Raw genomic sequence first — 18,403 nt, forward strand, 5'->3', positions numbered from 1 at the left:
ACAGATAATGTGGATTAGATCAGTTGACTTAATTAAATTCAACTTTATCAAAATGAATTTGGTAGCTAATTAAGTTAGGTACAAGTATATCAAATTTATATAAGTTAATGAGGATAACACCTTAGTTTAGCTTAAGCTCAAGTTTAAAATCAATCAAAGTTGTTTTGTATTTAATTAAATAAAAGACCAATTAGAAATGATTTTTGCAGATCATTTATCTTCTACCATATAATACGTTTGTTTTCTTCTATTAATTATTATGTGCTTTATTCGACCCAAAAGTTGAAAATAAACAACGCGTGCATGAAAAGAAAAAAGACGGGCCTAAAAATCATCTTACGAAATCAATAATTACAGGTTTAATAATCTACAAAAGAAAAGAAAGTAAAGAAAGACCGATTGACCGGACCGACTTGGGCATTCACATTTTCCTTCTTTCTATTTTCTACACAGCGCGAATCCTATCGCTTTCATAAGCAAAGCGTGAAGTTTGCTTTGCCGTTCAACGTTCAACTAATTTCACAAACTACAGTGGGTCCCCCCCCCCACTCACGATACTAATCCAATAAAACGCGATACGCGCGCCGCGATTTTTCGCACTTGGTTGTCGCGTTTGAGAGGACAACGGGCCAGCTGGTATGAGTCCCGCTAGATCCGAGCAGTGGGGCCAACTTCACGTGCCAGCAAGATGTGCAGTTGCGTGAAACCAAACTCCGCCACGTGGCAAGGACACGGTAACGGGACACGTGTCCAAGGCCTTGAACGTCTAAACAGGACCACTTTTGGCCTCTTTTCTAGAACCGAGAACCTTCTCGTCTACAAAAGATTTTTCAATGTGACTGTCATATGATGTGGTATATAATTTATTTTTATATAAATTGTAATATATATGTGTTAAAATGTTAATAATTTAAAAATTAAAATTTTTCATCACTTACATAAAAATACGTAGTGTACCATATGTGTTCCCGTCACAAGACTCACAACTAAAAATTTCTCCTCATCCACGTCGCGACAAAACTTGTGACTCTCAGTGCGATATGCATTGTACTTTTGTTTTGTTCTCGTCTTATGACAAAACCCGCATTTCCCATACTGGCCCTCAGTCTCTTACCCTATTTGTCCGCTCCCCCGCAATCTCTCTACGTTACGCTTTTAATTCCCTCGCCCTACGTGGCGGTCATCGACGCCTTGGAAACCAACGGCGCCGAAATATTTGGCGAGTTACGAAATTTATTATTATTTTTTGTTTTAATAAAACGGAAAATAAAAAGTAGTATTCTTCACATTTTTCATCTTTTCCTTCACATTTTTCATCAAATCCACCATTTTTTTTTAAATGTTAGTTATATTGTTTGTAGTGGTGAGATTCATGTGAAACTCAAGCATCTAAAATAACTCATGTTTCCTAACGGGCAATGCTTTTTTTATGTGGTTTGAAGAAACAAATCAGTTGTAAACATGAATAACGTTTTCACATAAATTACAAGAAAAAAAAACTTTATATGATACAAGTATCACTAAAGTATGTATCATGACATCCTCTATGATCAGTGGTGTATATAATTATTTGGGCCGCCAAAAAAAGAGAAAAAAAATAGCGTATTTACATAAGTCATAAATTTTAACAACTTCTATTTATTTTTTTAATTTTGGATAGAAGACTTTAAAAGAATAGAGCAAGGGGGCCCAATTATCGTCCCAGACTTTGGCATTTTCACCAGTTCCATTTTGCGACCTCGAACCTTGGCGAATAACTTCATGAGTTGAACACAAAAGCTTTTGTCCAAGTCCACATATCTCATATTTCTTACGCATATGGTGTAAGGATGCGTCTTTTACATTACAATTTGAAAATCGGTGGGCTTGGTCGTTTGTGTAATAATCGCTACCGCCACCAAGATTTATTTCTACCTCTTGGTGAGTTGCAGTATCTAGCGTGATAAGGAACAAGAAGGTTTTGCGCTGAATCTACACCGACATGCACAATTTGCCTGATTTACATATGACTTTTAGGCAAGGCATATTAATTTGGAAAGTGAAATAAAATCTTATTTCAAAATGCATGTAAATCCCATTTCTTTTTTGTTAAAAAAAAACCAAATAATTCAATCCCTTTTCTTTTTTGCTTAAAAAAAAAATAATTCAAAACAAAAATATCATCAGTGTCTCTTTTCTAGTTTACAGTTACATAAGATCTATTACGTTATTTGGGCTAAACAAAAAGGATCAAACACCAAGCTTACGACTCCATACGAACTGTCTATTGCCACCCACTACTATCCAGCCACGTAGCGAGTGCAACTCCATAATTCCGAGTGGGTCCAATAAAAACCTTCCCCAGCAGAACTGTGCGATGCAATATAATCCCGGGCCCCACCCCCGAGATATTGAACCTAACCCCGAGTGGATAAATCGAAAATCCTACGTGTCAATTCCCATAATATTAGAAGGGCCAGTTACGTAATTTTACCATAATTGAACTCGAAGAGAGAGGGCAGTCTTATCCACTTGTGCCCAACCGGAGAGCCGACCTGTATAAAAGGCAATCGAAACACCCTCATTTCGCAGAACCAAGAACCCATAAAGCAGAAGAAAATACCCAAGCTTGGAACCAAAACTCAGCGTTTTGAGCCTCCCGAATGGCGACTGCTAAGAGCTACTACGCTAGGCCGAACTACCGGTATCTCACCAGCGACCACCAGCACCAAACCCTATCGTCCGATTTCGAGCTCGACGAGTCGGACATATACAAGTCCAGCTCGCCGGAGTTCCGCAAACCGGTTCCGAACTCCCGCGGCATCTCGTCGTCGAAGAACCGGCGGGGAGATGCCGGAGACCGGTCGGACCGGACCTGCGGCACGCCGTCTTCGTTGCCGGTCGGCATTCCGGACTGGTCTAAGATCTTGAGAGATGAGTACAGGGAGAAACGGAGGAGCGAGGACGACGACGACGAGGCGGACGGCGAGGACGACGTGGAGGGAGGCGTGCGGATCCCGCCGCACGAGTTGTTGGCGAGGCAGATGGCGAGAACGAGAATCGCGTCGTTCTCGGTGCACGAAGGCGTCGGGAGGACATTGAAAGGGAGGGATCTCAGTCGGGTCCGAAATGCAATTTGGGAAAAAACTGGGTTCGAAGATTAATATTTATTTTTCAGAAGCAGGAAATACAGAGAGGGTATGGGGGTGTAGGGAAATTATTGGTTAGATTTTTTTTTTCTTTCCTTTTTTTAATTTTTGATGAATTTTCTGCTCGTTTTTCTTCTAGTTTGTGGGATCAAGATGATCGTTTTTACGAATGTAACCCCGAATTAGAGAATTGTCCTGAAATTCTCGTAGGTTTAAATATAAATTAACATAATCTGTTCTTTAAATTCCAATTTTTTAAATTTAATTAAGTTAATCGGGTTGTTATTTCGGATGATATGAAAGTGGTTCATTTTTGGGTTTGAGGCTTGAAAATTGTAAGGGGGAAATGGTGGTGGTGGCGGCGGAGGCGGCGGTGGCTGTGGCGGGGCCAAGTTGGTAAATAGAAATGGAAAGTAAATGATTGGCGAGTGTGTTTTTTAATTGTTTGATTGTTGGTGGGGTTGGTAGGAAATTGAAAAAGCAGAGGTTAGAAACTGGTGAGAAGGACCGCAATTGAAAAATAATGCACTATCTGCTTCTCCCGTGTAACCTGAAAATAATAATAATAATAATGCACATAATACAAAGGTGTCAAATCTAGCCCTTTTTCTTTGCCCTTCAAGTTTTGTCGTCGTCCCTGAAATTTTCATCAATCTTTTTTTAGACACTGTTATTCATATACATATTTTACTAATTTTTGGTCGTTTGAGACGAAGATCGGTAGCTAAATGGTTGAAAAATGTTTGTGTGTTGGGTCGATTGGGATTTGCAAATGCATCGGTGATACAGCCCTTCTTTTTTTTTTTTTTTTAACAAAAAATATTATTTACACTAAGAGAGGGGATAAGATTAACCTCATAATGGGTTAGTAATAATGTGGTTCAAATTTGCATTTGATGATAATCAAACCTAAGACCTCTCACTAAGAAAAATACTACTAGACGATAATATTAAGTGGCTACATCAGCATTTAATAATTACTTATATTCTCATATGACGACTAATACAATAAATTTTTCAATGCAATTGCTATGAGGTTTTTTAAAGCATCTCTAATGGGGACTTTAAATGAAGTCTCTACAACTTTACCATCCCTAAAATAATGATAAAAGGTTTTCAATGGGTCGGAATAGTAGTCCTCAAAGTATCTCAATATAAAACGACTCACTCGATACCTTAAAGAAATCCTCAACTGTGATGACTGTTTATAGAGACTCAAAAGAGTGGGTTTACTGTTTATTTTGAGTGGGAAACAATCTCACCGATGTGTGCCTTCTCTTTTTAGGAATGCTGCACAATTGCTTCTCTTTTTGGTTTTTTTCTTTGATTTTTCTTTTTCAACGCTAGAGAAAACTTTTTGATTTTTATCAACAGTCACAATACTTCAAGGAAATGAATAATAATTTTTTAATATTTTAATCCCTACATTTAGGGATTATACTCATGTGGATTGTAGAGGAATCAATTTTAATTTGAAGGCAGCCTATTTATTCTGAATACATAATATTTTAAATTATTAAATTTAGATATAATTAATATTTTAAATTGCTCTAATCTACCGGAGTTAAAAATCTAAACTACATCACGATATTCTAAACTAGTTTGAAATACTTTAACTTGCAGCCAACCTTAATTAATTTTGAAATATTCTTATGGTGAGATGTCAATTTTTTTTAATCAATTGAGTAATATGTAGACTACCACCATTACATATATAGTTTTTGTTTTCCTACAAATCTTATGCTTTTTTATAAGGCTCTAGTTGCTTCTTCGATAAGGTTATTTAGTGTTCAGTTCTTTAATTAATAGTTACTTAGATTTTTAATTCAATCGGACAGTCAGGATAACAATCTAAACATCAGATCTTGAATTAAAAAAAAAAAAACACAATTTGCCTATTTTGCATGATCTATTGGGATTAATAATCCAATCTGATCACACTTGAAATTTTAAAGAGAAATTTTATTTGAACTCGTATAACCTCTTTTTACACCTAGCTTAAACTTTAAATGTTAATTGTCATTTTTACCCTGTTGTATAATTACCATTAAGTCTCAAGATGAAATTAACAATGAAACAACATTTTTTATCAATAATCCCACAACCAATAATTAATCTATACCATTCATTACTTGTTTATCCTACGTTCATTTCACCTAAAATCCTAAGAGCTCTTATAGAGAAAAACAAGCTCTTTTTTATCGATGGATAATAATTTTGAAGTTTTGAATCCTCAAACTAAGGTATGAAGCGATTTATGCAAATTTTGTTTTCATTTGATTTCAATTTTTTTTAGAGTTTAGAAGATAGGTTTTTGGTTCATGGTAACGTCAGTGGATTCGGTTCATATTAGCATAAGGTTTTGGTAGTCTAATCTCATATATGTTTATGAGAGAAGACATAATGTAATATGACATATCTTTTGCTGCAAAAGTGAATTTTCTTTGAAAATTTATGGGATCAAGTCTCTCGATCTCTTTCTTATGCAGACCCATTTTCTTTTAAAACACAACCTTTGAAGTATCTTATGCTGCTCAAGGAATTCCATTAATTCTTGCACGCCATTGTGTTGTACTATATCAACTATGGGCGTATTGTTGTACTACATTAACGAAAGCACCAATGCAAATAAAATCACGGGGACAAGGATATTCAAGAAAACAAGAAATTGAACAGTTAAGTATATGGAAGATTCATAAACAAGTAGAAACTTTACTGAATTATTCAACTTGTCCACATAAGTCGAATTCCAAAAAACTTTCATTCCCATAAACAATAGAAACTTCACCAAATTATTTAATTTGAGATTTATTTTATAAACAGTTGTAAAGATAAATTTACATTTTGAATTGGGTTTGGGATGATAGTTTAGGTAGCAAATTTGGGTTTAAAGAGATACTAATTTTTTAATTAAAAATAATATGGGTGTAGAGAGTAAGTTAATTGTAGAAAAATGTTATATAAATTCAAATAAAATTTCTCAATCTTAAACCCTTCACGTGAAATTCGAGAAAAAAAAACTCCAAATTATTTTCTACAGCTGCAAACTCTAAGAAGAAAGCTTTGCCATAGGCCACCCAAATTAGACCATGGTGAGAAATAAACATACCGACATGAATTTCAAGTTCAAGTTGGAGGCATTAATGGTTTGAGTAGATGCAACGACATGTTCGTGCTTGTGTCATAATCATGTAGTGCTCAATTTTTTTTTTCTTTCAGAAGACACACAAACACGATGTGGTATATTCGTGCTTGTTCTAAAATAATGTGATGGCTTAATTTGGCTTGTATTGAGTTTTCAAGGTAACATTAGTTGTTTTCTTTGTAGGTTTTTTTTTATAATTTTTTTTTTCATTTTTGTTCTTGTAATTTTGTTCTGTTTTCTCTGTATTCAATTGATCATGAAGTTGAATGTTTCATCAATTCCGTATGTACATCTTCTTATTGGAAAAAAAAAAACCCAACTTAAATGAACTAATGGTGTTGACGAAATGAAATTAGACGAACGAAAATGCAATAAACAACACTCTTGCGTATAAACTTGACTAGATCTAAATTACGGAGTTGAGTTTTTCATTATACATGAACTGTTAGTGCAATTTAGTTTCACATTCACAGATATTTCAATCTTGCCTCTTCCACTTTAAATTTTTGCACAAACGAAAAATTTAAACGAATAAAAAGATTATTTAAAAAAAAAAAAAAAAAGCGAAGAAACTGTCAACCATGTTCTGAGATGGGTAGTTCTGTCATATTCCAATTATGCTTTTGAATGAAAACGACTCATTGACAAATAAGGACACCAAGCGTTAAATACTTGGTGAATAAAGCAAGGACCACTTCGTCATTATGCGACCCTCAGCAACGAGAGACATTCGACCTTGTCTTGGCAAAAATGAATGGATGCCCATAAAGCTTCAGCAACGGCTTTCCTTTCCGAAACGGAAGTTTGGAAGGATCCTAACCGTTGATTTTATTTGTGTGGGACCACAGGTTTGGGAGTTATTCCATACCAGTCCCTCACCCGTTTTATTTAAGTTCCCCCGTCCTCCTCGCCCTCTTGTCTCTTTCGTTTGGGGAAGAAATGTAGAGTCTTTTTCTTTATGTTCCAAGCTGGAATCATTTGGTTAGAAAAAATAATGTGTCTTTCACTCTTAATGTGGACAAAGATCAGTATGACACGAGTATACCACACGTAATGTCTTGTGTTAATAATATAAAGAAATGTGGATAGATTTTTTTTTTCATATATCCTCTAGTTATTGGCATGGAAATCATTGTAACGATGAATCTGTACCACACAAATTATCATCCTTAATGCGAGGTGATTACGCGAAATAAACCGTTATGCTTGTGTCATATACTGGTTCAGGATAAACCTACTATTTAATCTATTTTATTATTCAATCAGATGATCACATGTGGATTAGGAGATGCCTCTTGAACGAAAATTCTCTTGAATCGTGTAATTTTCTAAAGGTAATGTTAGGGAGATTAAATTTGTAAAAAAAATTTGAAAACTAAAGAACATAGAAGTTAATGATTGGTTTATTACTTAAGTACTAATAAACGTATTTATTCTTATTGGTGACACATCATTTAGTTTGCAAAATTTTGTTTCCAAATTTAATCTCCCTAACATTAAGAACTTAGGTCCTAAATAAAGATACTTGATAGATCACAACATATTATGCTTTGGTAAATGTGGTGAGTTCGACACAATCTGCTTAACCGTGGCCACGGGTAAGGTGAAATTCCTCATATCCACTCTAGGCCCAAAATGAGTGGATAATCGTGGTTTGCCACCAGTTGTCCCATTATTAAAGAAGAAAAAATACAATAAATCAATGGTAAATAAACTCGAATCTTATAATTAAAGTTATCCTGCCCCTATAAACTTTATTGGCAAACAGTCTAACATGCTAAACGACAATTTGATGTGAGTTGTTGTGAGACAATTTGTTTTTATTTTAAGGGAGACTTTGGATGCAGTCTAACATGCTAAAAGACAATTTAGCTATGAATATTATTTGACTGAAATGACACACCCCGATTCTAGGATCGCCCGATCCTAGAATCAAGATGTGCTGGCCGTCACGTCCTAAAAACCAAGTAGTGGTCTCAACCCATCTACTAGCAGGAAGATTTCCTTGACTCTAGAATCGGGGTGTGTCATGAAACCTTGTTGATTTTTAATTTTTGATCGAGGTCCCTTAAATTAATATGATAATTTATTTCTATGTACGTTACTATATGTTTTAAATTAAAAATTAGAAATTTTAGTTGTTTATATAAATGAGATTTTAAATAAAAAATCATAATTTGTGGGATTAAAAATATTAAAATATAAATATACTATTGTGTGTGTGTATATATAAACATGGGTACATTCATCAAAATTAACCAAAAAAATTATTGTATCAAAACATGGGTACATTCGTCAAAATCACAAAAAAAGAAGAAGAAGATATTAGGCTTAATAACATTAGTAAATTTATTCGATTAAACTTGACATGGATACATTTTAAAATCAAAGAAAAAAGAATGTACCCATATAAGTTTAAAAATGGATTGGAAAAAAATTGAATATATTTTATATAAAAAAAGGTACATTTTGCATATAACAAATTGGTATATTTAAGAATGAGTACATTTTAAGATTAAAAAGTTTTACTTGAATGGGTACATATAATTAGCATGGGTACATTTAGCAAAATAAAAAGTACAAATAAAAAAAATATATGGGTACAAATACAAATAAACTTTAAAAAATATGGGCACAAAATGAAATTAATATATGGGTACAAATTAAAATTGAAAATAAAATTGGTAAAAATTAAAAAAAAATTACAAATTAAAATGGGTACAAACTAAAACTAAAAATATATGATAAAAAATTTAGCCATAAATATAAATATACTAACTGTAACATTTTTAACATTAAATACATATATTTAGAAATAAAAAAATATTTTAGATTAAAATAATTAATGATGGTATTAATACCCAATGACCTTAATAAAAAATTGAAAAAGAATAGGATTTTAATCAATGAAGTAGCAAAAAGAACGATGAAAACCTAATTTCTCCTTATTTTAATTTTATTTTTTGGACTGTCAATTGAACCACATAAGGTGATATCTGGTCAAAATGTATGAACATCCAAATAGATAATCTGGCAATATAAAATTCCAGATATACGATGAGAAATTATTTCCATGTATAGAAACGGTTTAGTTGAGATGTTCATAAGTCAAGAGTTATGCTTTTATTAGCCAGTTTTGACATGTTATTTTATAAAGTTAAAATATTAATTAAATAAATATATGTTTGAGTGTCCAACTAGATATTGATAAAATTCAATAGCCTTACCAAAAGTTAACCTGTAAGATTTTTAGGTATGATAAAGAGACTGTGTTAAAACTAAAAAATAATAAGAATAATACTTGCGTTTCCCCTATAGTTAAATTTAAAAAATAATAAGAATAATCTTGCGTTCCCCTATGGGTGAATACATATATCTTATTTTTTTCAAATAACGAATTTTCATGATGTAAATTTTATAATCAGAACAATTTAGTTTCTTAATCCTCATTTGAAGGTCATTTCTACAGACATTGTTTGAAGCGAAGATCGTTTAGTAATTCAAATGTACGAAACAAATCAACGGTGTGATTACCAAAAAACATATTATTGATGAACCGTGCATATATTTCATACATTTGGATGACTAAACGATTTTCGATTCAAATAATTTTTTTGTAAAGATGATATTCAAATGAAGATTAAGAAACTAAACGTTTTGATTATGAAGTTTATACGATAAAGATACGTTATTTGCAAAAGATTGAGCTCATTTTCTAATAAATTCTGTGCAGAAATTGAGATTTGTTGTGTAATCATATTGTGAGGACAAGCCCGGTCAACCTACAATTTTCAGAAGCTATGGGCTTGGCCCAAAAGTTCCTTTGACCCGCCCCAACCCAAAAGTATAAAATCCGAACTTTACAAACCGGCCCATATCGTAGTCGCCCGGCTCAGGTCGGATTTCGGAGCCACCCACCTACTGGTCAGACCGCGTTGCGAATGGAGTAATTTGCAGCGGAGCACACGACAGAACCAACGACTGGTAGACGAGCCCCTTTCTCTGTAGTCTCGACCCCTCTCTCTCTCTCCAAGCACACTCGATTGGAGCCCTAATTTCTCACTTTCACCAAAGCTCAACGCGATTCCCTAACCTTTCTGGTTCTCCATGTCCTCCGAATCGGGAGCTTCGACCTCCGGCGACGAAGGCTCCGAGCCAAACCCTAACCCTGACCATACTCCCAAACCCCCCGAAGACCAATTGGCCACCCTCGCATTGTCGGAGGTCGATAGCCACGGGAATGGCGTCGCACATGGATCGGCCGCGGAGAACAATCGCCAGGAGATCGAGAACGACGAGGAGGAAGTCCAGGCCAATTCGGTTGCTCCTGGTTTAGCTGAGGTGGGGGAGGCGAGCGAGGGTTCGCCACGTGGCGGAGTCGGCGGTGGTGTTGTGTGGGCGAGGACCAATTCGGAGCTGGAGATTGATGGGCCGTCGAGCCCTAGCAGCAGTGGGTATGCTGGTGAAAGAGGTAGTAGTGCCAGTAGTGGTGGCTCTGGAATTGATGAGATTTCGGAAGTGAGGAACGATGAGATTGTCGATGGGTTTCCAGATTCGCAAACCCCGTGGGTGCCCGGTAAACGGCATGTCGATGAGGTATTGCGTTCTGACAACTCCTTGGTTGTGTAATTTGTATGAAAATTTGATTGCATTGGTTGAATTGCTTGGTCATTGTATTGGTCAGTCAAATGAGGTGTTCGTTTTAGAGCTTAATTGTTGCGAGGATTTAGCATTGTCCTAGAAACTTCAACATTATTGGACATCGAATTTGAAGTGAGAGTTTTAATTGTGATCTAGTATTGCAAAATAAACAGTAGCGATTGAGGGAGAAATTGTGAAGAGAGTTAGGTAATTTTCCTACGAACTTCTTCCGGAAATGGTATTGAAAATAGCTCAAGTAGTCGATTCATTTGTATGTTTGTGTATTTCACGAAATTCAAAATGTCAAAAGATTTTCGTTTGGAATGTGATCAATATTTAGTTGCCTTAGACAAATATAAATGGAAATAAGAATTAAGATTAAACACTTTGCATTATTGTTGTTTGAAAGTAAACAGAAATGTCCCTTAAAGTCTGAGAATACTTGCTACTACTATAAAATAGACCAAAGTCTACTGCTAATGTTACAATGAATATTTTGAGATTGAGACAGACAAGTATGTCAGTGTTTTTCTTTTTGACATGTATTTATACCTTCTTTTGATGAAGCTAGCTTTGCACCTTTTTAGACGAATTCACAGAATGGAGTTACACTTAATTGTTGGGGCTAAAATTGCCAAATTTTCGACCTTTAGACCGCCCTTAACTGCCGAATGATTTGGTGCTTACTCAAACAATCTTGTTGAATTTTCACAATGCCTTAACCATATCAATGTAACTGCCAAAATTCACACCCTTGTTTAATGATGAAACGGTTCCAACGGTAGAAATGAAGGTGTAATAACAAATTAATAATGTGTTTCTTGGACTTGAATAGTTTCATTTTATTGGGAATTCAACCAATACATGAGAAATAGCTTTCATTTCTTTCATTTCAACAGTCGATCCAATGTCTAGGATGTTAATTTTGTGTTTGCAGTAAAAAATGCTTCAATTAAAGACAAATGAGACAATAATTAAGATTCTAAGACAAAACAAAATATCCAAGGGATATAGGCTTACTTATAGGGGTGCTATGCATCGAACATTGTTGTACTGCTGGTGCTCTTGTTGACTGGAATAAGTGTAAGTAGACTGTCTGATGTTCAACTTTAAGATATTTGCATGTACTCGTGCACTTGAATACATACAAATATTGAATGATAACTGTTTATTGTTCTCAGGTTTTGTAACTCTTTGGGTTTATATGGTCATATAAATTCTGATTGACGAGAAATCTTGGTTGAGTTACAGACCTAAAAGCCTTAAAGTTTTGATAAAGAAAAAAAAGGCCTTTCCAATTTTTGTTCCCTAGCATGGTTAGTGACATAAAATAGCATATAGCATGTTCTGCAATAACTAATAATACATCATAATAGGTATTGAATGCAGGATGGATCATATATTGCGCGTTATAGTGGCATTTTAGTCCTTAAACCTTGATCTTCAATCAATAATAGAGAACTTGATTCAAAGGCAAGGAATCCATTCAGTGAAAACAATACGCTGTTCCCTGTCTTTTTTATTCATAAACAGTTCATGTCATGCACATAGCTTTACTTTCAGTGCTATGTTGAATGAAAAAGTGATTTTCAAGGATAACTGCAATGTTCTGTTTGATTTATAATTGAAGTGCAGGATGATGCTTCCATATCATGGAGAAAGAGGAAGAAACACTTTTTCATACTAAGTCACTCTGGCAAACCAATATATTCCAGGTTTGTCTCAGGTGCCTCAACTGTCTTTTTAAATAAGTGCAAAATTTACTTTAATCTCTACTGAAAATAGAGGGAAAACAGTTTATCTATATTCTGCAGTTGTGATATATTTGTCTTCTATTGAATTAGTTGTTTTATTGCAGATATGGAGATGAACACAAGCTAGCGGGATTCTCAGCAACATTACAAGCCATAATTTCCTTCGTGGAGAATGGGTACACACCTCAACCTTTCTGAGTTGATTCTCTTCTGCAATTTCTTAATTATTAATTCTTTGTCCACTCTTACAGATTTACTTTAATGAAATGTAAAAAACTTCCTGTGATTTGGTTCCGTAATTGTTTTACAGTGGGGATCATGTCAAATTGGTTAGGGCTGGGAAGCATCAGGTCTGCTTTGTTCCTTTATGCGTTTGGAACTTTTGTTTTTCAAGTTATCTCTTCTGTAAATAATCGATGATTGCTAGGATGATCAAAAGAACTACTTTCTCATTTTCCTGGTTGTATAATCTTTACATGACCTCGCTTGAATTCTATTGACCATCCCCTCGAACAGAAAACAACTATAATTTTGAACTAGTTGTTGTACTTGTAGCTGTGCTCTCCATCCTGACACTGTCTTCGGCAGAGTTTGAAGTCATGGTGATATATGCATATTATTCTACAAAAAAAATATATGACAAGGGACCTTAGGCTTGTACTTTTTGAATTTAATTATATGACGTGAAATGAGTTAATTTTTATTCATACTTATGTATCTTAAGGATTTAAAAATAATGTTCATCGCCTTCAAAATATCTAGTTGTTATTGTTATATGGAGGTCTAGAATGACATTATTTTACTGTGTACAATCACAACTCACAGTTGTAAGTCTTTATCTTTCTGGAATCAGTTAAATTAAACTGGCATGAAATATTTGTATGCTCAGGTGATTTTTCTTGTCAAGGGACCAATTTACTTAGTATGCATCAGCTGTACAGAAGAGCCTTACGAGTCTTTGAGGGTGCAATTGGAACTTATTTATGGTCAGGTAGCATTGGGTTCTTCCCTTCCTCAAAATTCTTTATGCATTAATATGTTACTGTTAGGTCATATTTTGTTAGTGATTTGTTGAATAACCAAAATATTCTTCATTTACTTTCCTTTTTATGGAATAAAAGTAACTGCACTTCATTTAATCTTTTTATTTTTATTTTTATGTGGATGCAGATGCTACTTATTCTTACTAAGTCAGTAAATAGATGTTTTGAGAAGAATCCGAAGTTTGATATGACACCTTTGCTAGGAGGAACAGATATTGTCTTCTCATCTCTCATCCATTCATTCAGTTGGTTTGTTTCTCTGCTCCCTTTGGCATGCCTAATTTGGAAAATGGATTTTTTATTTCTTTTTTTGTTTTGAAAAACCATCCAGTATACTCTTGTGGTTGTCTTTATATTTAGGTGTTTAACACAAGTAGTACATTACAGATATTGTTATATTGGTGATGAAATGTTGTAGTACAAACAGTACTAGATCATCCAATGTAATGAAGTGGCTGCTTCCCTGATTGAATATTATTATCATATCAAACCTGATCTGTTTTAAATTGATTGTTCACTTTCAAAATTACATGTATGGAGATTAAAAGTTTCAAATTAAATTTTCTTTTTTAAAGTTTAGAACATATTTGATAAAACTATATGCTTTTCAATATGAAGTTTACATAAGCAAAGTCATTTTTATTTTCAAATGTATATATATTGGATGGTGTGCTACTTTCTCATTTACTTTCCGTGTTACTACTATTGATATTCTAATTTTTCTTGTCATTATACGCTGCCAATGTGATTTTCATTGCCCTGGCCAAAAAATAAATAAAAAAATATAAAGCAGATGATGCTTATATTATTTACTTCTTTCTGTATTTTCAGGAATCCTGCCACTTTTCTTCATGCGTACACTTGTCTTCCCCTTGCTTATGCGACAAGGCAAGCAGCAGGTGCCATATTGCAAGATGTTGCCGATTCTGGTGTTCTGTTTGCAATACTAATGTGCAAACACAAGGTTCTGTCAGCCACCTTATGTTTATAATTGGGAAAACCTTTTCTTTAAGGACATTTAAAAAAAAATATATTTTGTGGCACAGTTTATGAACCTTTTGCAGTTGCAATCCAACAACCTGAAATTGATTGCAGGTTATCTGTCTTGTTGGTGCTCAAAAGGCCTCTCTTCATCCTGATGACATGCTGCTACTTTCCAACTTCATCATGGCATCAGAATCATTTAGGCAAGTAGATTAATTGAATAGGTCTCGTGTCATCTTTTCAGTGATTTACATGAGAATGGGAATCGAACTAGTACGATATGATACGGTAAATACTAAGTAATAGTTTCAATTTCCAATCCCATGTACTTGTTTCAGTTTCCAATCACGAGATGTTCAGTTTTTAAGCACAATTGTACACTAAAACGCCATATGGTACTTTCTTCCTGCTAACATGGTTTTTGTGGGTGATAATTATTTATGGACACTTTCAGGTGCAATAGTCTTAAAATTCTCCTTTTCTCTTTATGCAGGACATCTGAATCTTTCTCTCCAATTTGCTTGCCTAGATATAATCCCATGGCATTTTTGTATGCTTATGTCCGTTATCTTGATGTGAGTGACACTTAGGTTCATGACATTTCTCGAGTAAATTTACATACACATATAGTATACTTTGCTTCATGTCAGCCTTTTCTACTTAAAATATCATGACACGATAATACTTTCTTGTGGCAGGTTGATACATACTTGATGTTGCTTACTACTAGTTCAGATGCCTTTTATCATCTCAAGGATTGCAGGTATGCTATAGAATCATAGATATAATTTAAGGATATTTGTGCTGTAGGAGGGCTTCATGTGGCAATTCCTTATCCTATTACAGAGCAATTCATTAACTAGTTTTTTCTTCCCTGTATAATTTTCCTGTGATCTTATAGGATTCGTATTGAATCGGTTCTTTTGAAGTCAAATGTACTAAGCGAGATTCAGAGATCCATGCTAGATGGTGGGATGCGTGTTGAGGATTTGCCTCTCGATCCTTTGCCACGTTCTGGATCTTTTTCTCCTCATTTGGTTCAACATACAGTTCCAACAGATTCTCCTGACAGGTTCAAGGAACCATATATTGGTGTAGGCGGTCCCGCTGGACTTTGGCATTTTATATATAGGAGTATATTTTTGGATCAGTATGTATCATCCGAGTTCTCACCACCAATAAGTAGTCCTCGTCAGCAGAAAAGGTTACAGCTGAATCTAACAGTACATTTAAGCATAAAATCGAATGGCTCCCACGATGAAGTCGTATGTCACTTTTTTTTTTTTTTTTTTTTTTTTTGTAGTAGATAATTGCTTCTTCTTGCAGATTGTACAGAGCTTACCAGAAGCTTTATGCTTCCATGCATAACAAAGGAATTGGGCCGCACAAAACCCAGTTTAGAAGAGATGAAAACTACGGTACTTTTGAATTTATACTGCTTCATACATATGCGGAAAGGAAAAGTTGAAACACTGAAATTTTTTTATTTCCTTGATGCACTCTCGTTGCTACTTCGTCCAAATCTTGGTGTTTTAACCGTGATTGTATCATTTCAAACGCGAATTTTAATGTTGGCTTTTCAAACGACTGGCATTTAATAGGCCAGTACTCAAGGTATTTTGAAGTCATAGTTTCTCAACTAGCCATTTGTTTGTTGATCCCTTGACGTTTATGACTATAATTGATAAAAACTCTGTGGTAATCAAACTTGATCGTTACTCTGTGTGTCATTTTTACTGTTTCACATCACATTTTTATATAGGATACCACGGTTGACATTTACTTTGATCACTTCATACTTGTGTTGACATGCATGATGATACATTCCTGATGAAGTTATATGATCATATTGTTTTGTCAGTTTTACTATGCTGGGCCACCCAGGACTTTGAGCTTTATGCAGCTTTTGATCCACTTGCAGACAAGGTATGATTATTCTTAAGGTTTTATTGTTTCCTACCCTTTTGTACTGTGCATACTTGTACCACTTTTAGATCTGCCAAAGGGAATAAAAGGGAAAGGGTTGATGCTTTTTACTTCCACTGGCCTTGTTTGGTTTTATTAGACAAAAGGGAGGGCAAGAATATAAAAAAGTAAAAAGTTGTGGGTCCCAGCTCCTTAAGTAATATAATCCTCCCCCCTCCCGCGTATTTTTTGGCTGCCTCATTTCTCCTACAAACGGTGAATTGCAAATTGTGGGCCCAGTGAAGGGTTATATATGCAAATCCTTGCCGTTCCATCCAAATTTTTCGTTTTTCCATTTCTCTAAACTGAACATAGATTTAGGGATGAGTTGACAAGAAGGGGGTTTTTCTGAATTGAGGCATGATCGCTTATCCAAAGAGCATTATAGTGTTCATCTCGTGGGATAGGGGTTGAAATGTGTTTCTGGTTAAGCAGCAGAATAAATGGGCTATGCTAGAGGTTGTCACTAGCGTAATCAACTCATAGGTTATCAGCGTTTTGTATGCCCTGCTTGTATTATCACTAGTCTAACACAATCTCAAACCAAGCTAGTGGGACCGGAGATGCTCATAGACAAAAGGAGAAATCACAGAAGTGAAACAGAACACCTTAGAAGATAAGAACTTGTAGCAAAGTATGAGGTAACTGCTATAATGTGAAATGAAAGTGAAAGAATTTGAAGAAAATGAATGGCAGAGCTACCTTGAGCACTGAAAGACTGATAGTAAACAGGCCCAACAATGTACATGAAACTCAAAACCCTGTGATTCATGTGTCATTGCACTTCAACATTTCATTATAATCACTTAGGGTAAGGTAGATTCAGCTGGTTACATCCACTTATTAGCATGTGACAAACAGAAATCTGCCCTTCACAAGGTGCATTTTCTTTAATGTCATGGCATTGAGGAAAATCAACTTCTCGTCAAGCCAGTGGGAGAAATGGGCTTAGGACTTTTTTCCTTTGACAAAAGATTTTAAGCTTATATTATTTTTGTTTTGGCTATAATTAATATTTCTTGGAGAAACAAGTTGTAGCTGATTTGGATTTTTTATCTGTAGATGCATTTTTTTCTTCTTTAAATGCCTTGTCAACGTAAATTCGTACTGGTTTTCAGGCATTGGCAATAAAGACTTGCAACCGGGTTTGTCAGTGGGTGAAAGATGTGGAAAACGAGATTTTTTTGCTAGGAGCAAGCCCCTTTTCATGGTGATATCCCATTATATTCTGTAATACTTCCTGTACCATAGTTCTGTTTATTTATCAAAGTTCCAAGTTATCATTTTTGTCATACGCATTTGAAATAGCAGGCGATGTTGATCTTAACTTACCACTTTGTTGCTTCAGCTTCAAAAGGTTTGCATTTGGCACAGATGTAAACGCAGTCCCAAAAACAATCCTTTTAACACATGGTTATAAGTTTTTTCACACGCAAACTTTTGTGTAAGAAATGGCTCCATTCTGTCTGTCGATGTTTCTTTTTTCCGGATTCAGGTCTGCTGGATGTTAGCGAAGACATTTTAGGATCATTTTAAGCCTTGTTTTCGTTGACGGGTGTAGGGTTTAACTTATTGAATTGCCATGAACAATGCCGTAATCAGCACCATTCGTCACTGCACATCATGTACTTGTTTCGTTGTGTGTTTTTGTTTCTTCTATTTGCTCTTTTGGTACAGTATTGGCATTCTTTTTAGAGTATCCAGGCTCATGATCCTTGATTGCCATTCATTTCCAAAGCTATA

General features: G+C 34.9%; 2 protein-coding genes across 2 annotated transcripts; both read left to right on the plus strand.

Moving 5' to 3' along the window:
- The first annotated feature begins 2,551 nt into the window (after window positions 1–2,551).
- Window positions 2,552–3,373, plus strand: LOC126614207 (uncharacterized). The gene has a single exon (XM_050281795.1). It carries the CDS (start codon window positions 2,643–2,645, stop codon window positions 3,141–3,143), a length of 501 nt encoding a protein of 166 aa, XP_050137752.1. The 5' UTR covers window positions 2,552–2,642; the 3' UTR covers window positions 3,144–3,373.
- Window positions 3,374–10,184: 6,811 nt separating this feature from the next.
- LOC126615710 (vacuolar fusion protein MON1 homolog) lies at window positions 10,185–18,097 on the plus strand. Its single transcript, XM_050283587.1, has 15 exons — window positions 10,185–10,869; window positions 12,550–12,629; window positions 12,773–12,844; window positions 12,979–13,018; window positions 13,558–13,659; window positions 13,839–13,960; window positions 14,543–14,675; window positions 14,807–14,898; window positions 15,189–15,270; window positions 15,394–15,458; window positions 15,597–15,899; window positions 16,022–16,113; window positions 16,557–16,621; window positions 17,779–17,890; window positions 18,009–18,097. Exons 1-14 carry the CDS (start codon window positions 10,381–10,383, stop codon window positions 17,872–17,874), a joined length of 1,833 nt encoding a protein of 610 aa, XP_050139544.1. The 5' UTR covers window positions 10,185–10,380; the 3' UTR covers window positions 17,875–17,890; window positions 18,009–18,097.
- Window positions 18,098–18,403: the final 306 nt, after the last annotated feature.

This window comes from Malus sylvestris, chromosome 3 (assembly GCF_916048215.2).
Source record: "Malus sylvestris chromosome 3, drMalSylv7.2, whole genome shotgun sequence".
In the NCBI taxonomy this organism is placed as follows: Eukaryota; Viridiplantae; Streptophyta; class Magnoliopsida; order Rosales; family Rosaceae; genus Malus; species Malus sylvestris.